The sequence below is a fragment of the Schistocerca serialis genome, chromosome 7, assembly GCF_023864345.2.
Source record: "Schistocerca serialis cubense isolate TAMUIC-IGC-003099 chromosome 7, iqSchSeri2.2, whole genome shotgun sequence".
Classification (NCBI taxonomy): domain Eukaryota; kingdom Metazoa; phylum Arthropoda; class Insecta; order Orthoptera; family Acrididae; genus Schistocerca; species Schistocerca serialis.
The window spans coordinates 608,284,360-608,304,904 of record NC_064644.1 but is presented as its reverse complement, the minus strand read 5'-3'; the positions used below and the strand labels follow the sequence as shown (position 1 = coordinate 608,304,904).

The window sequence follows — 20,545 nt, the reverse complement described above, 5'->3', positions numbered from 1 at the left end:
ATACCCCAGGAGCAACAGTGTCCCTAATTTGCTGGGAAGTGGCGGTGCGGTCCCCTACGGCACTGCGTAGGATCCTACGGTCTTGGCGTGCATCCGTGCGTCGCTGCGGTCCGGTCCCAGGTCGACGGGCACGTGCACCTTCCGCCGACCACTGGCGACAACATCGATGTACTGTGGAGACCTCACGCCCCACGTGTTGAGCAATTCGGCGGTACGTCCACCCGGCTTCCCGCATGCCCACTATACGCCCTCGCTCAAAGTCCGTCAACTGCACATACGGTTCACGTCCACGCTGTCGCGGCATGCTACCAGTGTTAAAGACTGCGATGGAGCTCCGTATGCCACGGCAAACTGGCTGACACTGACGGCGGCGGTGCACAAATGCTGCGCAGCTAGCGCCATTCGACGGCCAACACCGCGGTTCCTGGTGTGTCCGCTGTGCCGTGCGTGTGATCATTGCTTGTACAGCCCTCTCGCAGTGTCCGGAGCAAGTATGGTGGGTCTGACACACCGGTGTCAATGTGTTCTTTTTTCCATTTCCAGGAGTGTATATGTATATGTATGTATGTATGTGTGTGTGTGTGTGTGTGTGTGTGTGTGTGTGTGTGTGTGTGTGTGTGCATATATACACGTTCCTTCAGATAATATTTATAAAGGAATTGAGTATCCCATAATGTGTAAAGTTTTTTGAGTGAATAAGTAAAAAAATAAATACTGAATCGCAATCGACTGACTTAGTGATATAGATAGCAGTCTCGCAATTTATTGGTCCATGATCTCCGGCACGTTCACAAAATCGAACGAACTCACTCCTGAGTGACAACGTTCTGAAACATCGAATACTACGGAACAAATTCTAGTAGACTGGAAAGAAAGTCCCAGAAAACGTGAAGTTGAATAAACTATTTGCAGATGGCAAGGTGTAAACCAACTACCTTTGAGTTTGCAACATCCTTCCGTGGAGGAGATGATGAAGCGGATGTTGGGAAGACGGTAAGGTAGGAGTAGTTCGCAGTGTTAGTGGAGTGAAACCGGGTTATGCGAGTCTGTGCCTTTGATGCTCCGATATGCCGAGGGTTTTAATCGACAATATTATGACGCTTCCCGTCGTTTTATCGCAAAAAAGTCGTATCAAAACGACGTGTATCGAGATAAAACGTGGAAAGCGAAACTCCACGTTGTGACGTCACAAAACTCGACCAGCTCCTCGTCCACGAATGTTTTATCGCCCCGTGTGAGGACGGATTTACAGGTGTAGCCTTTTACGTATTTGTTGATACTTGGACGTACCGCTACTAAGATTAGCGATTACCATTGTTTTAAAAGTTTCAAACGTTCCTTTCGCCCGTCTTCGGAGCTTACGTTGCGTGACGCAAAGTCCCACTAGCACCAGCCAGCAGAATCCGCACACTCGTAAGTCGTGTTCACACGGGACACGGACGTGTTGCTGGTCGAGTCTTGTGGAATCCCGCAGGCCAGAACACTACCAACAGTGAAAGGCAGAACCAGACGAGTCAGGCATTTATTCCGTGCTGATGGGCATGGCTACTGAGGTGCATCTTCGGTGACTACGCCATATGCAGAACTTAGGAGACGCCATACAGGATAGCGTTTTTTGCAGTTGAAGCCCGTATTTGGTGGTTTAACTTAAGTGCAGGGAACATATGTTGTTTCAGAGCAGTGGCACTTTGTGGAAAAACTGAAAACGCGTAGATCTTGTAACGTATTCGGTGCGATAAAATGACAGGAAATGACAGGAAGTGACAGGTAGGTGGTTACAGGCTTTTCACTGGGTGCTTTAGGTATAAGGGACAGTGAAAACGAAACACTTGGAAAAAAGTAACTGAACTGTTCGTTATTTCAATAGAAAACTATTAATGCATTTATCCACTGTGAGACCATACGGTGAATGCCAAGATGAAAAAATGTTTGCCGTTTGCTACGCAACCGTGACTGTACTCAGGCGTCCATCTCCTCGTCCGAAGGAAATCGATGGCCACGAATCCAGTTCTTCAAGCAGCCAAAAATACGGAAATCGCGTGGGAAGGGATCGGGAGTGATGGGGGATGTGCAGGCGAAATCTCTGTAGCTTACCCGAAACAACCGTCGCAGCGTGTGGGCAGGTGTTATCCTGCGACCGATTGATGCCGTCCGTGCCGACCTTGGCGGCCGATCGGTTCTAGGCGCTACAGTCTGGAACCGCGCGATCGCTACGGTCGCAGGTTAGAATCCTGCCTCGGGCATGGATGTGTGTGATGTCCTTAGGTTAGTTAGGTTTAAATACACTCCTGGAAATGGAAAAAAGAACACATTGACACCGGTGTGTCAGACCCACCATACTTGCTCCGGACACTGCGAGAGGGCTGTACAAGCAATGATCACACGCACGGTACAGCGGACACACCAGGAACCGCGGTGTTGGCCGTCGAATGGCGCTAGCTGCGCAGCATTTGTGCACCGCCGCCGTCAGTGTCAGCCAGTTTGCCGTGGCATACGGAGCTCCATCGCAGTCTTTAACACTGGTAGCATGCCGCGACAGCGTGGACGTGAACCGTATGTGCAGTTGACGGACTTTGAGCGAGGGCGTATAGTGGGCATGCGGGAGGCCGGGTGGACGTACCGCCGAATTGCTCAACACGTGGGGCGTGAGGTCTCCACAGTACATCGATGTTGTCGCCAGTGGTCGGCGGAAGGTGCACGTGCCCGTCGACCTGGGACCGGACCGCAGCGACGCACGGATGCACGCCAAGACCGTAGGATCCTACACAGTGCCGTAGGGGACCGCACCGCCACTTCCCAGCAAATTAGGGACACTGTTGCTCCTGGGGTATCGGCGAGGACCATTCGCAACCGTCTCCATGAAGCTGGGCTACGGTCCCGCACACCGTTAGGCCGTCTTCCGCTCAAGCCCCAACATCGTGCAGCCCGCCTCCAGTGGTGTCGCGACAGGCGTGAATGGAGGGACGAATGGAGACGTGTCGTCTTCAGCGATGAGAGTCGCTTCTGCCTTGGTGCCAATGATGGTCGTATGCGTGTTTGGCGCCGTGCAGGTGAGCGCCACAATCAGGACTGCATACGACCGAAGCACACAGGGCCAACACCTGGCATCATGGTGTGGGGAGCGATCTCCTACACTGGCCGTACACCACTGGTGATCGTCGAAGGGACACTGAATAGTGCACGGTACATCCAAACCGTCATCGAACCCATCGTTCTACCATTCCTAGACCGGCAAGGGAACTTGCTGTTCCAACAGGACAATGCACGTCCGCATGTATCCCGTGCCACCCAACGTGCTCTAGAAGGTGTAAGTCAACTACCCTGGCCAGCAAGAACTCCGGATCTGTCCCCCATTGAGCATGTTTGGGACTGGATGAAGCGTCGTCTCACGCGATCTGCACGTCCAGCACGAACGCTGGTCCAACTGAGGCGCCAGGTGGAAATGGCATGGCAAGCCGTTCCACAGGACTACATCCAGCATCTCTACGATCGTCTCCATGGGAGAATAGCAGCCTGCATTGCTGCGAAAGGTGGATATACACTGTACTAGTGCCGACATTGTGCATGCTCTGTTGCCTGTGTCTATGTGCCTGTGGTTCTGTCAGTGTGATCATGTGATGTATCTGACCCCAGGAATGTGTCAATAAAGTTTCCCCTTCCTGGGACAATGAATTCACGGTGTTCTTATTTCAATTTCCAGGAGTGTAGTTCTAAGTTCTAAGGGGCTGATGACCGCAGCAGTTAAGTCCCATAGTGCTCAAAGCCATTCGAACGTTTTTTTTTATTTTTATGCCGTCCTTCAACATTTCTAGGGATTCGACTTGGCGCGCTTCGATTTTTGTAAAGTGTTTACGTAGGACTGTGCGTCAGTTATGGTGCAGCGTTCCAGAAAGTCAGTAAACAGAGGGTTGATGGACGGCACCATTATGTTGCAGGGTAATAGCCTCCCGTATGTTGCAAAGACTGTTTGCACTAGCGCTGATGACCTCGACGTTGAGCGCCCATAAGCAGCCCCCCCTCCCCCCCCGTTTGCTTGCACTACGCTGCAGAAGTTTCGCACCAAAGTCCTTACACATTCTCCATGCGGTCCCAATCCCTGCTCATGTGATTTTTTTCCATATTTTTGAGGCCCTGAAGAAAGGCATTCGTGGCTGTCGATTTGCTTTGGACGAAGAAGTGCATGCGTGGGTAGAATCATGGTTCCGTAGGCAACCGCGAACGTTTTTCCACGAAGGCACTGACCGTCTTGTCTCACAGTGGAATAATTGTATTAAGAGTTATGGCGATTACTTCTGAAACAATGAACATTTTACTTACTTTGTCCATCTGTCTTGTTTTGATTTGACTACGCGTTATGTTTAATATATGGCTCTGGGCACTATGGGACTTAAATAGGTCATCAGTCCCCTAGAACTTAGAACTACTTATACCTTACTAACCTAAGGACATCACACACATCCATGTCCGAGGCAGTATTCGAACCTGCGACCGTAGCTGTCTCGCGGTTCCGGACTGAAGCGCCTATATCTGCTCGACCACCGCGGCCAAACATAGTTACTGTAGAATAATGAAATTTCGGGAGCACACTTGTTTAGGTAACATATTTACGTGATTAACATTGCAAGAATAGAGAGCAAGGAAGCCATTGTAAATGTGAAATGTCGGTATACGAGTATTAATGACCGGTGTAAGCGCCAATGTTGAGTCCAAGCACGCAGACGTGTATGAATTGTGTCGTACAGGCGACGGATGTCAGTTTGAGAGAAGGAGTACCGGGCCTGTTACGACGGCTAACGCTGGTGGTCGATCACGCTGAAGCACCCGTCCGGTGACGTGCCATACGTGCTCGACTGGAGAGAGAGATCTGGTGATCCATCAGGCCGAGGCGACATGTCGGCACTCTGCAGAGCGTGTTGAGCTACACCAGCGGCTTGTGGGCGAGTGTTACCCTGGAATGCTGTTTACGAATGGCAACACAACAGGTCGAATCATCACACTGACGTACAAATTTACAGTCAGCGTGCATAGGATAAACACGAGAGTGTTTCTGTTGTCACACGAAATCGTACCCCAGACCGTAACTCCAGGTGTAGGTCCAGTGTGTCCAGCACGCAGGCAGGCTGGTTGGAGGCTCTCAATTGGCCTCCTCCTAACAAAAACACGGCAGTCGCTGACACCGAGGCACAACGAGCTTTCAACAGGAAACGCAACAGACATCCACATTGCCCTCCAATGAATTGCCGCTTGCTACAACTGAAGTCGCAAATGATTGATTGGTTGGTCTGAGAGAGGACACCAAACACAGAGGTCATTGGTCCCATCAGATTAGGGAAGGATGGGATAGGAAGTCGACAGTGCCCTTTCAGAGGAACCATCCCGACATTTGCCTGAAGCGATTTAGGGAAATCACGGGAAACCTAAATGAGGCTCGCCGGACGCGGGGTTGAACCGCCGTCCACCCGAATACGCGTTCAGTGTGCTAATCACTGTGCCATCACGCTCGGCCACATCGCAAAGGTCTGTGGTTTGGGATCAGTGGAACACACGATGCGGGGCGTCTGGCTGGTAGCTGTCCTTCAAGTAAATGATTTGCAGCTCTCCTTCGTGTCGCTGTGGCACCAGCCGCTGCTCGGATTGCTCCCGCAGATGCCGTGCGATGTGCCGAACACAACGGCCTCCCCTCTCGGTAGCGCACGTGGCCATCCTGTGGCCGGTCTTCTTGCGGCCGTGCGTTCCCGTGAGCACGGCTGCCAGCAGCCAGGTACAGGGGCCACATTCCTGCCACATCTGTCCGCAGTATCGCAGAAGCGACATGCGGTCTCTCGTAGACCTGCTGTGCGACCTTGCTGAAACTCAGTCAAGTATTGATAATGGCGTCTCTGCCACCTTAAACGCTCTCTTGTTTTAACATCAACTCACCACGTGCAGCGTCAAAGGCAACTAACGCTCAAGACCGTTACGGCCTGTATTTAAAAGAAACCTGATTTTAATCCTGTTAGTTGCGCCACTGTTATGTGACTGGCGCGAAATTTGAATAGGGATCATCTTTCAGGTGTAGAAACACGCCTACCAAGTTTCGTTTATACCGTGAAACTCTTTCTTGGTGTTAAGATTTATTTCTATTACACCCAGGTCACTGAAATTTTGCACTTGACGTATGTGTTGCAAGCTGGCAGCGTAACAGGTTAGCAAGTGATGAAAGAGGAGCGCTAGATGCTAGGCGTGGTGCGCGAACCAACCCCAGTGTGGCAATCGCTGCCGATCGTGGTGTCGAAGCTCCCAAAAAATGGTTCAAATGGCTCTGAGCACTATGGGACTTACCATCCGAGGTCATCAGTCCCCTAGAACGTAGAACTACTTAAACCTAACTAACCTAAGGACATCACACACATCCATGCCCGAGACGGGATTCGAACCTGCGACCGTATCGGTCGGGCGGTTCCAGACTGAAGCGCCTAGAACCGCTCGGACACACCGGCCGGCACAAAGCTCCCACGTTGCCGGGTTTGTTTGCTGTAAACATAAACAACGTGCCTTGTGAATGGTTTGTAACGTCTGCTTCCGCTGTACTGTGTTTTGTTTCACTGTGGTTTGGGAAATCTGATACTATTGAGCCGGCCAGAGTGGCCGAACGGTTCTATGCGCTACAATCTGGAACCGCGCGACCGCTACGGTCGCAGGTTCGAATCCTGCCTCGGGCATGGACGTGTGTGATGTCCTTAGGTTATTTAGGTTTAACTAGTTCTAAGTTCTAAGGGACTGATGACCTCAGAAGTTACGTCCCATAGTGCTCAGCTCCATTCGAACCATTTGATACTATTGACAATACTTTGCGCCAAGATGTATCGCTAGACAGCGAGGCAGTTTAGTTACTACAAAGAACTGGTGACTTTCACGAGCAGGATAAAAAAGACGCAAATATTCATGGAGAGCCAACAGTTCCTGCAGATAAAGTTTTGGAACCAACATCAAAAGCTCATGCAATTAGTGCAAGAAGAGTGGTAAGCAAAGGGGTGTAATCGCAAAAGTTGAAAGATGTAGACGTGAACTGTAACGATTCAGAGCCGTTTGGATCAGATAATATATTTCTAGCGACCCCTGGAGAGAAAAAAATTTGCCTCACCCACTTAAATTGTTTCAAGACGGGTGCAATTCGCCGGCATATTTATGCCTACTACAGCAGTAAAGACTTTCGTGCTGTAGCAAAGTCACAAGTGTCGTTAAAATAAAGTGAACATTTCGGGGGTGGGAAAACATCACTAAAAAATGTGCCGAAATGTATGGATTTCTTTACAAAACGCTAGACGAATGCTAAATTTTGTTAGAAAACGCCCATATTTTTAGAGCTCTAAGCTTATTCTTGCACAAAATTGTTGGCAAAGACATTCAATCATATTTGTGTTTGCAATGACGAACATGAAGACGGTTTCGGTGCTGTATCAGACTGTAATGACGATTGGGAGGTGGATGGAATAGCGTCAGCCGCCGTAAAATGGTGAGTGGTAAAGTTACGAATACCGGCTATTTATTGCATCACTGACATTATTAAACGTAAAGTGAGATGTTGCAAATCTCGGTTATTATTTATTTTGCAAACTACTGTGTACCTGAAGGACGGTGGTGGGCAGTACCGGATTAAGCAAGCGCGGGGCCCGTACTAAGTTCTGACAAGGGGCGCTTGCTTTGTTGAGGTCGTATGGTTTAGGATATAAAATAAAACAAACTTTTCTCGATTTAATTTCTGCAAATTTAGAAATAATACAAATTAGATCAACGTCTCTGGGCAAATCGTATTCAAAGTCCATTATACTGAGGTCATTTAGACGCTTCCTCCCACCGTTTTTCTTAATTAATATTTAATGCGCTTTAACGTTGAAAAAGAACGTTCTCCACTGCAGTTGATGATCATTAAACGTAAGTAAATGCATAAGGCTTTTTGTACATTTCCCATAAAAGACGTGTAAATTTGTAGTTCCAAAGTTTCGTTCTTCTTTTTGTCAATGACAGCAGCGATATCCGTTTTCAGCAGCCCAGCGAACCGAACCAGTTCGTCGCCTAGCGACACTTCTGATTCATGCGGGCGAGCATTCACGATACTGGGAGTTCTTTCCAAGATCTCTTCTGCTGTGAGAGATCGAATGTCGCGCAATATTGCAAAGAGATTAGTCAGGTGATCGTATTCTTCCACGCGTTTAGGTAATGCAGCCAGTACCTTGTTAATTATTACAATAAACACCTGAAATTCAAAATGTTCTCCAGGTTTTTGATTTTCTACAGCTTCATCTAGTGTAGTTGATCCCTAAAATGGTCGAACTTTGTATTTCGCTTGTGTCGTCTTGAAGTTTGTTGCTGATATTCTTCACAGTTGGTCAGGGATTTGGCTTTTACCTCAGTTTCTGAAAACGTGAACCTCATTGCTTGGATATATTCATTGAAGGAGTTATAAAGTGCATATCAGGCGCTCAGATCTCGATCAGACGACAGCAGCGAAACGCTAGCCGCTTGCAAGCGTTCTAGGATTCTGTTCCAAGCGACGCACATTATTCCCGTTTCCAACTTACTCATTTTCAAAACCAGTCCCTACGCCTGATTGCGGCTCTCTACCTTTTGATGCATATTGGTAGATATGTCACTCAAAACTTGCTTGGTCGTATGAAAACCAAATAAAAGCGCCTCTATAGCATCAGCTCTGGCCGACCAACTAGTGTCCGATAACCTTTCCAGAATCGGAATTTCAGTACTATCATTTTTCAGTGCTTTCAAAAGAAGGCCCCATCAATAGATCGAAGTGGAAAAAAATGTATAGATACTTTCAAGGAAATCAAAGAAAATGGAGGCTTCTATACAACATTCTGCAGCACGCATGGCGTCCAAATTTAGCGAATGCGAAAAATAGGGAATATATTCAGCGTACTTACATATGTCACTAACTCGTGCTTCTAAGCCGGTGTCCCTGCCACTCAAGTTACTGGCATTGTCATAGCTCTGCCCTCGACAATGTTTGACATTAATGCCATTCTCTGTTAAAAAAGATAGTAAGTTTTGGGAGAGTTGTTCAGCAGTATGACCTTCTATATACAAAAACTTCACAAATCTTTCCACTGGTCCTGATAGTAGGACATAGCACACTATCAGAATCACCTGACCTACGTGAGATATATCAGGGGTAGAATCCAATGAGACTAAACAGCATTTGAATCTCTTAATTTCGCAACTAATATGACCCAGCATGGCTGATGAATAGTAAAGCAGAAGCGAGAGTCTGTTCACCAGCACTATACGAGAGTGGGCGGAACCGACAGCCGCCTTCCAAGAGTTTAGACCACTATAGCTTCCCGCCTATCGACATGTATTGAATCTCTGACCATCAAAATTTTGCAAGAAGAAGAAGAAAACGCGTTGAAAGTGAGCCCTCAGCTGTTGTCTTTCCATCCATACAAACTCAGGCACATGTTTAAATTACTCTTAATTAGCGCTCTCAACAAAACATCATCCACTTGGCTTCCTGTTTTATGTTTAATAAGAGAAGCACGCTGGTAAAATGTCGGCTCCCACAAACGACCCTGCTGAGAACGTGGGCCACATAGAGAAAGTGTGCAGGAGAGACCTGACTGTACTCGTGCGCACTGGTTGTTCCCCACTCCCTCTGTCACACCGCCTAAGCGCGAAGTACACAACTACGTGACCTCGGCTTACCGGCTACCCACTAACTACTGTGCGGCAGTTCCTGGATTCGAATGGAAAGAGTCATATTGAAATGGTTGAATGTAAAATAGCGAGAGCTAGTAAAGACAACGACTGACTAAAATCATTACTTTCCAGCTATTTCACGTGAAAATGGAAGTAATATGGGCTTTTCGTTGCCCTCTTACTCATACGTTTCAGTTTCGTTGCAGATATCATAGACAACTTTCCAAATGAAGATGCAAATAATGGAATGACGTTCGATTCTTCTTTATAACCTCCAATGGTGATAAGGACAATGGACGCTAAAATGAGCAAGTAAGTGATAATGAAGACTGTTCTGAAGATTTAAAATCATCAATAGGCTAATAGTTCGAGATGACAGCGAAGGAGTATACGAAACGGTCTGTCACTTTCTTGAAGACTAACAAAAAAAAAAGAAACGATCTGTAAATTAACAAAAAAATGGTTCAAATAGCTCTGAGCACTGTGGGACTCAACTGCTGAGGTCATTAGTCCCCTAGAACTTAGAACTAGTTAAACCTAACTAACCTAAAGACATCACAAACATCCATGCCCGAGGCAGGATTCGAACCTGCGACCGTAGCGGTCTTGCAGTTCCAGACTGCAGCGCCTTTAACCGCACGGCCACTCCGGCCGGCTGTAAATTAACAGTAAATAGGGTAAAAAGTGATGTGCATGTGTGCAGATGTTTTCAAAGGTCAACATAATCGATCTACATAAATTTAATATCGTATGCTACAATAACGTGGCGGTACGTGACGTCAACATACTGAGGAAAGGGACGTTGTAGCCACAATGCAAGTGGACCCTTTTTTTTTTTTCAAATAATCTGTTACGTGGGTGTACGTATTCAATAAGAGTTCTATTGTGATGCGAAAGGTAACACATGTTACTTAATACAGCAAAACAACTAGATATCGTTACGAAACAGTCATATTTACTGTTTGTGAAGAATTTTTCAACGACACCCTAGGTGCTAATCCTACGTGAGTTTTCGATAGACAGAATATGTATAAGCGTATCTTCATTTTAGAAATCACGTATGGTCGTCCTGCTATCAAAAAGGGACGAAAGACGACACACTCGTGCAGTCTGTGCGTCAGTAATACTATATAAAGCTACACAATATGCCACCGGTACCTGCAGATCGACACTTGCTGTCGCCCCTGTTTCTACGTTTAAAAAAAGCGACGTGCATACTAGGAGCACGAGATGAGCAAAGTTTGTTTTAAGGGGATCATATTTTAGCAGACAGGTAATTTTATAGACAAGGAATATTGACGAATGTCACGAGAAGACATGTTTTCTAAAATCATACAAGATTGCAGTACATTTGTTTTCATTCCGTAATAGTTTTCAGGTCACAAAACCTTGTCAACGAATGAAGAACATGGAACTAAAGAGTCTGCCGTTTCCGGAATGACAATAAAACCAGGTGGAAGAAGATTGCCTATTGCTTTAGAGTTGTCACGAGTCTGACTTTCTCCGGATTTGTATTCGCACTGAACGCATCCAAGGCTGTCCATTGCGCGGAGGGACTGTCTGAGACAAGCCCGAACTTATTTCTGTTGTCGGAGAAGTTACAACGATTGAAAACAACACATTAATAAACACTCTTTGCCAAAAATTTACTAAATGGCGACAGTAGTGTGCAAAGTTCAACGGCCATTTGAAAAAGCCAGTGCCGCGCACAATTCACCGTTTCCTGTACACGTGTTTTTTTCGCCACTTCCCGCAAAATATACAGGGCGTACATAAAGTCCGGGAACACTTTCAATTATTTATTGCACAAGAACCAAACAGTGTACAGATATCATGCATATGTCATTTTGAAGATAAACCCTGAAAGTCTTTTTTTTCCCCATGTACACCGCCGCAGCGTAGTTTGGTAATTTGCCGATAGTCGGCACTAGTCGCAAACACGGCGAGTTCAGGTGCGGAGCGAGCTCTCTGTGTTGGAGTTCGACAAAAAGAAGTGTGCTACAGCTGTTCAACAGATGTTTAAAACCAAGATCTGGTATATGTAACGCCTCTGTACCGCCTCTACCACGTGGTGTAGCAGAGCGCCGGGAGAGAACACGGGAAGCGACTGCCGCAGCCGACGATGCCATGCTGGAACGGGTATGGCAAGAATTTGATTACCGTATTGACGTCTGCCGGGTCTCTCACGGTTCGCATATCGCAGAGTTTCTCTTCAAAATGCAATATGTATGACATCTGTACAATGTTTAGTTCTTGTGCAATAAATAGTTGAAAGTGTTCCCGGACTTTGTGTACACCCCGTAGTCTTGAGACGCTCACCTACTTCATTAGCCTGTAACTGGTGCCAGAGACATCTTTGTTTGGAAGATTTTTATACTGCGACTAGCTTTTCCCCGTGAGCTCGTCCGCGCATGAAAGCCGCAGTCGCAGGCGGCGGCCCACAAAGCTTTGCCGTCCTGCCGGCACATTTGATTGTCTGCAGCAGTGTCCCGTGGGGTGTGACAGCCCATGCTTTTATGGCAAAACTGCCATAACTTTGATTCTGTCCGGCGTGTCAAAATGGAAGCTGTATCACATTTTAAGTTAGACCTGGAAAAATACAACTGAAAATCGCATCCAATTACGTGCATTAGTTTTTACGTAGTGCGCGTACAGACACACCAAAATTCTAAAAATAATTGTTTTCGCTTTGATAGCTGTTATGAAAAACATCCTCATATTCAGTTTTCTTAAGTATCTCCTACGTACAGACATCTTCAAGTTACAATTTTATTGGATGTGTAAATTCACAATGCAGTGGAAACCACTGAGCGTATCATTTAAAGAGTACCGGCTTATATGCAGCAAAGCTGTGTCCAATATTGAATAATTTTCGCTGCCAATGCAAGTTACAATTTTATTGGATGTGTAAATTCACAATGCAGTGGAAACCACTGAGCGTATCATTTAAAGAGTACCGGCTTATATGCAGCAAAGCTGTGTCCAATATTGAATAATTTTCGCTGCCAATGTCTTGAGTAGCTGGGTAGCCGTCACTCCAGATCACTACCCTTTGAAAAACTGCTAGATGTAAAGCTAAGGGAACACTTCCTTTGAATTGTAAGGCTGACAATATTAATGTGAAGTACAGATTCAAGAGCTACACCGTTCGTCAGCGCTACGATTTGTAAATTGAAAATTATTAACTTATTATTAAAAAAATTGTTTAACCAATTAGCTGTGTTCGTGCTTCACGCTTTACAATATAGAGGATACAGTGGGGTGGGGTACTGTAACCTGCTAATGCGTAAAATGTACGTCACAGATGGACAAAACTGCGCACTATCAAAATTATTGCTCAAATTTTAAAGCAAAATCGATTGCAAGGTTGTTATTTCACCAGTGTTCTGTTTTCATCTTTAAAATATGACTTCAAGTCTATGACGTTCCATTGTGGTATTAAAAACTCTACCAGTACTAAGAGTGAAAAAATTCTGAGCGCTAAATAAATGTCTACTGTATTCGGGATCATCCAAATTAAAACTAGTGTTTTATGATGATGTGAAACACAAATAGCTGATTCCTACATAGTTACGTACCGAGAACCAACATACTTGGAATTAAAAATAAAGTATTGGAAATTTTTTTTATTATATACAGATGAAAGCCACACTTCAATACTACTTTTCTACATAGTTGCCATTTAAATTAAGGCACTTATCGTAGCGATGGACGAGCTTGGAAATTCCTTCGTCGTAAAATTCGGCCGCCTGCGCCTTCAACCACGTGGTTACCTCTTCTTGAAGCTGTGCGTCGTCATCAAAACGCTGCATAGCCAACCACTTCTTCATTGCTGGGAATAAGTGGAAGTCGCTCGGTGCCAGGTCGGGACTGTACGGCGGATGAGGAAACAACTCCCACTTAAGATTCGAGAACTTCACGAGTGGCATTTGCCGTGTGGGCCCGGGCGTTGTCGTGAATCAGCAAGATCTTTGAGCCCAACTTTCCCCTGCGCTTGTTTTGTATTGCTCTTCTGAGGTTGGGCAGAGTTTGGCAATACCTTTGAGAGTTTATTGTAGTGCCTCTTTCCAGGAAATCCACAAAAATCGTATTTCTACCGGGTTACTGATTAAGCACGTGGTTGAGGGCTCAGGCGGCCGAATTTTACGACGAAGGACTTTCCAAGCTCGTCCATCGCTACGATAGGTGCCTTAATTTAAATGGCAACTACGTAGAAAAGTAGTATTGAAGTGTCGCTTTCATCTGTATATAATAAAAAAAATTCCAATACTTTATTTATTTTTAATTCCAAAACGTAATGTACTTTGTGGATAGCCCTCGTATATATGAACAAAGAAGCACTTTACCTTATGCTTCAGCGGTTCCCTTTTTTCTGTCAAAAACTTTGTAATCACTTTATGAAATCGATGTTACCCACTTAATAATCTATTACTTTGTAAAAAAAGTTGACGATTGGTCTCCAGGCACCGACTGTTTGATGTCTGTACCTCAAGGGACTTGTGCCGACTGCCCTTTTTGAACCTCTGTTGCCAACATCAAGGAGCTTTTACATTTCTAATTGTTGTGCTGTGTGGCGTTGGTTGCATGCAAGGGGTTTATTGCGTGAACTAAACTTCATTAAGAAGCTATTGCTGGCCATCGAGGCTAGCTCCGACACAGCGTTTAGGCCTGTTCTTCATTGTGACGCCAGAAACATTATTAATCAGTTGGGAGAATGTTGCGAACTTGACCAAATGGTGAGCTAATTCACCCTCTTCACTGGTCTACTTGCAACAAATAAATGCTATACTTGAAATGACTGTCCAAAAAAAAAAAAACCTCTAAACTTAACTCCTGCTACGTGGCTAATCTGGCATTGGTGGTGGGAAAGCAGCAGACACTAGCAAACAGTGACACCCGCATAAGGCAAACTGAGACGTGTACAGCACGTGTGACGTGGCACGACACTACAGCGCGACGCGCACGTTCTTGTCGCGCGGGTCCAACGCGTATGGACAGGCGTACACATACTTTGCACGCGACGCTTTGCGCTGACAGAAACGATGTACGCGAACACTGCGATCTTTCTCAATCGATTTTACAGAAACTATTCAGTAAATATATTTCATTTTTACCTTGCTTGTAGCGTTATATGTCAGCTTTGTGGTGAAGTGCCCATCATCTCGCTAACGGTCACACTTTTTAGAAAGACGCTACGGAAAATTCGAAAAGTTTGCAACGAAAAATAGAGGTCGCTATGATTTTGCGTTTGGTGCGGATTATACCATATGTCGCTGCGTATGAAATTTAGCTAACATGTTGAATTTTTGTTTAGGCTTGTCTCTGCCTGCTTCCAATCTCGAGAAAATGTATCACATGTAGCGCGCTCACTTCCGATCTCACGCCCGCGAGAATGAAATACTCGCAACATCTCTTATATCTCCTAAACCGCTATATACAGAAATCGAAACGAAAGTTTGGGGAATAATAGCACACAAGTAGGAGAGTATTTTACCAATTCGTAAACACATGGAACTTTTTATGGCGATATATCAGTACTTCCCGTTTTAGTTTTTTCACTCCAGTGACTGTAATTTTTTTAGTGTTACCGACAGCTAGCGAAACAAGAGTTTCCTAATATGAAAATAAATATCAGACTTCTGCTTAAGTTACTGCAAACCGACACTATGAGGTTTCTCGTAAGTTCTTGAGCGCCGTGATTGCCAGTTACTTGTTTAATGAGGCACTCTGTTGTACGTACAAATTACACTGTGTTTTGGTAAAGGAAGTACAATTAAATCTGCCAACAAGAGGGATGAGGCCGTTACTTATAAATGGTGATGCATCTTCGAATGAGAAAAGGTTAACAACGCACACAAAAATGAATTGCCAATTCTGTTGGAGTTTTGTTTGAATCACGGTAACCCATCGTATTTTTAACACTGAGCGACTGGAATGGAAACTTACCAAAGGATTTTATTCCTTATCTTGATCTGAGCAGTATTAAAGTAATGATGAGCGTTCCTTTAAGCGGAATGATACGCACATGCCTGATGCTGGTTACTCACTTACGGCTTGCCAAACTGTGATCGCGAATAAAATAGTTGTTACTGAGAACAATTGCTCTGTCGCGCAACACAATAGTCAGTGTATTGTCAGCAGCGGAGGATAATGCGCGCGACGGGAATGCACAAGCTAGCCGCGTGTGCCTTGTGAGATGGAGTTCGAAAAACATCGTCGTGAAAGTAGATCTACCTTTGTCAGCAGTACATTTCAACAAATTAAATGTATCTAATCACCTCACTCTTTTACGATATTCCTACTCTCATAATAATACCGACCATTTTTTTCATTTGTGTAGCCTGTTGTATAATTAATTTATTTATGCTGATAATGGGTATGCAACAATTGAAATGCTTTTTCTCATCACCGTGAGGCAATTAAAACATTGTTATTTGTGACTGCTTTTCGACTGTTTCTAGTTTGCAGTGGAAATCAAATGGTTCAAATGGCTCTGAGCACTATGGGACTCAACTGCTGAGGTCATTAGTCCCCTAGAACTTAGAACTAGTTAAACCTAACTAACCTAAGGACATCACAAACATCCATGCCCGAGGCAGGATTCGAACCTGCGACCGTAGCGGTCTTGCGGTTCCAGACTGCAGCGCCTTTAACCGCACGGTCACTTCGGCCGGCCGCAGTGGAAATCGGATGTCTACATGTACATAGTATAATGTCTCTTATTACATCCATATCCAAGTAACGATAGTGAAACTTACGTACTTCATATCTCGGACGCTTTTTACCAGAAGCAGAAAGGGGTCATATCTATGCAAATTACACCTCATCGACTTTTTGCAACAGATCGTAGAGATACGTCAGCATAACAGGCAGCAAGCAGGTAACCGTGTTTTACTTTCTTGCCTTACTTCTAAATCACGTGATTTTATAATACTCCTTACTTCCTTATTCACTACCGTCACGATGAATCGTCTGTCCCTCCTTACGATCTGAAAACATTGTGGAGGCAGAAGATATAATCCCAGCGGCTAACGGCTCGCCAGTTACTGAACTGTGCATTGTTCTTGGCAAAAGAACAAACAAAACAAAACAACTGTAGAGATATGTGTAACTGAAAACTATTATGTACTAACGAAAAGAGATGGAGCGCTTAAACGGCGAAAAATGAAACACTACTGAGTGATAATGAAATACATCATACCGTAAGGCCGTATTTTTCGGACGGGCAATACTTCCACTGCCCGTATGCTCCGAGCCGAAGTGAACGTACGGCAGGGGGCTGCCTTCCCACTCACCGCCTCACCCCTGCCGCAGTACTCGCGCGGCGCGCGAATCTGCCAGAAGCACACTGAATCGCGGATCCGCGCCCGTTTCATATTCGATAGTGTGGCTTATCGGCCGCCTGGCACGCTGCAATCGCAGCGCGTAAACGCCGGTTCCCACTAGAGCGCGGCAGCGCGGCGTGCGGCAGCGGCAGCGGCAAGCGTTTTCTGCTTTGACGCGGCGGCTCGCGGAATTGGCGTTCCCACCTGGAAGCGGCAGACGCTAGCGGTAGCCAATGACGAACAGCCACTGAGGTACGGGGCAGGACCCACTGAAACGCGCGGTGCGTTTGATTAACTGTATCTTACACCTACATGAAGGAAAGACGAAGTTGGGTGAAGACATACCAATTTTTCATTTTCTGTACAATGTACTCTTTCACATATTTCATTATTCATGTTTTCTCATTTCACCACGAACAGATTTCATGACTATCGTTCACGATTGTTCACTATCTCCTAACACATTGAAACAATGTACGACAAAAGAAATTATTCAGATAGTTAAGCGTGACAAAAATTTAAAATGTGATACGGTAGCAGGTACACGAAACAGTAAGAACACAAAGGCTAGGGGGAAGGGATGAAAGTGGAACCCACCTGATAGAATTTCCCACAGAGCATAATGTAATCATCGCCAGCACCTTGCTTAAGAATCACGAAAGAATAATATATATTTCGAACAGTTTTCGAAACCAGATTTTAAATTGTAAGGCATCTCCTGATGCAGACGCAAACCTGACTGAAGACTGTTAATAGCAAGAAAAGCGTTCTGAAAAAGAAAATTTGTTCATGCCGAATATAAATTCTAATGGTTGGATACTATTTTACAAAGGTATCTGTGTGGAGTGCAGCCTTGTACGTAAGTGAAACGTGGATGATGAACAGTTCTGTCAAAAAGACAATAGACGCTTTCAAAACGTGGTGATTCATAAGAATGCTGAACATTAGATACGAGGATCGTGTGACTAAAGAAGAGGTACGGAATTAAATAGAGGAGGAAGAGGAAATTACGGCACAACTTTGACAACAATAGGGGTTAGTTGACAGGACGTATTATGTGGCGTCAAAGAGTGAGGACAAACGGGTTGGTTGATACTATTCTGATAATAATCATCTGTTGAAATACTATTCTACTATTTTATCTGTTAATGTAAGCAGTGAATTTACTCTTCCATGCACTCCTCCACAAAACATTTAAACCAAAACTGAAATCAGCTGAACACCAAATCTTTCAACCTCTGTCTGACAACTACTGGATTCACTTTCAACTTTCTGTAACTATCATCGGCTAGCCACACACACATACAGATATAAGGAGAACGAAAATAAACAAACATTAGTTTTCAGCATATAATTCTGCAGTTTGGCAACATGTACATAAACAAACCAGACAGGAAGGGACATGAGGTGAACACACTGTAGTTACGACGTCAAATCAGAGTTTTCAGTAAAACGTCTACTGCTAGTGACAGAAGAAAAAAGAGCGAACATGAAAATGTGCTTATGTTCCATAATCTAAGTTTTAGTTCAACCTCCAGCATGTGACCAGGTGAGGGGAAACGTATATGTCCGCCAAAAACTCGATTCACTGTAAGTAATGAGTTATTCACGTAAAAAAGATGTGAACATATCATTCAATATCTCGACAACGGTGATAGCTATCGCTCTGCTCTCAGCTTTAAAAACAATTTCCATATGTTAGCTAAATTTCATACGCAATAATGTATTATCTAAAATGAATTGTACGAAAAGTCGACGCAATGCGTTTTTACTTCTGCACACTCATTAAAATCTCGTGTAACGGTTTACGTAAATGCGATACAACAAGTAAACATGACGAATAACGAAAAGAAATTCGGTCCTTTATCGAGAGAAGATATAAAGCTGTACTATTCACAAGAATCAGATTTTTCTACCGAATAGTTTCCTTGGAACCGGATGATGAGTATTTCATAGCTGCCGCCGCGTCCGCGCCAGCGGTTCGGCGAAAGTTCGTGTGGCCCGGGATTCCACACCTGACGTCACGCTCAGCGCGTTCTGTGATTGGCGGCGTGGACCTGGAGCGCGGCACGGGCAAACCGCGAAGCGGACCCCGCCGCGCCGCGACGCTGACGGCGTTTCCGCGGCTGCCCTGGTGGGAAGCGGCCCGTTTTAACGGCGGCTGCCGGTGTTGCAGGTGCGCGAGGCCGGCGCGCTGCCGCGGCTGCGCCACCGGCGGGCCGGCTGCGCACGCTGCGCGCCCGGCTGGGGCGCCGTGGCGCCGTGCGACTCGGCGCGCGGCCGGGGCACGGCGTGCGCGCGCTGCGCCGCCGGCGTCGCCTACTCGCCGCACCACTCGGCGCGCGCGCCATGCTGGCTGTGCTCGCGCTGCGGGCCCGGCCTGTTCGAGGCGCGCGCCTGCTCGCCGCGCAGCGACACCGTCTGCGACTCGTGCCGCCGCCTGCTGGCGCCGCACGCCGGCCCCGCCGCCGCGCCGCCGCCAGACTTCTACCGCAAGTGCCTGCCCGCCGCCGACGGCGACCCTGCCGCTGCCCCGGAGCCCTCAGGGGCACTCCACGGCGCGCCTTCCCAGCTGCCGCGCTTTTAAACCGCGCCGTACCTCGCCGCGGGACAATTTGTCGTTACTCGTTGCCTTCCGCGGCAGCTGGTCGTCGTGTGGGACCGTTCCGAGATGACTCTCGACGCGCGGGACGTGTGGCACACAGCACCTTCTCCGCAGCAATGGACTTGTAAGGCCACCACATTTAGTTGTACTTCCCTGTATCGGACGAAAGGGTGAATGTTCGGTGGTCACTACCGGCCTGTCGGTTGAAAAAAGTGTCGTCCCCAACTGTGATCAAACACTGATCGCTCGATTCTCACGAAGAACGTGCCTAGGTCTGGACCTCAAGCAAAGGTCCAATAAATTCGTGTGTCGAGTGTACCTTCGATTTCGCCTATTTTTCAAGTTCCAGGAACAAATCTGATGATCCAAGTCTTCACCAGAGAGAACCCTCGAATGACCTACTTTTGAAAGGCTAGCCTCTCCGAGTTCTACAAACAGTATTATTTCTTTGTCTCTGGGACAGGAAAAATATTTTCACGCGCGCACTAGCAGAAGAAACGCTATTTTCCTTCGTTCTGAGTTTGAAAATCGAAAACGTCGAGACAATCGCACCTCGTGGGACGTTAAAACTCGTGCAGTTCGGTCTCTTAAAATCGGATGAAACACAGAATCTTTGATCGCGTTCGACATATCGGCTGGATGGATCCGCGCTAAACGACTTCACCTGAATCGTAACACGGCGACTCGTCGTCTGGGACAGTTCCAGGATGACACGCAACACGAGAACGTGTGAGACATAGCGCCCGTTCTGCTCCTTTAGAGACGGCAGTCGGAAGGTTAAAGTCCCTCCCGCACTAGTTACAGTCTCGTGGCTCTGCATCGGATGAAACACTTAAAATGTTCGGGCCACTTTAGTATTGGCTGAATGGACCCACGCAGGAGAGTAGGTCCCACGATACGGTCACCAGCCGAAATAAAACACAGG

At 46.2% G+C, this 20,545-nt stretch overlaps 1 protein-coding gene across 1 annotated transcript in view; it reads left to right on the top strand.

Annotated features, from left to right (window-relative positions):
* The window catches only part of LOC126413291 (uncharacterized), a 212,003-nt gene extending 192,401 nt beyond the window's left edge, over window positions 1-19,602 (top strand). Inside the window, exon 2 of the mRNA XM_050083192.1 lies at window positions 19,192-19,602. Coding sequence (XP_049939149.1) covers window positions 19,192-19,602 — 411 coding nt within the window. The remainder of the gene's footprint in view (window positions 1-19,191) is intronic.
* The last annotated feature ends 943 nt before the right edge of the window (window positions 19,603-20,545 follow it).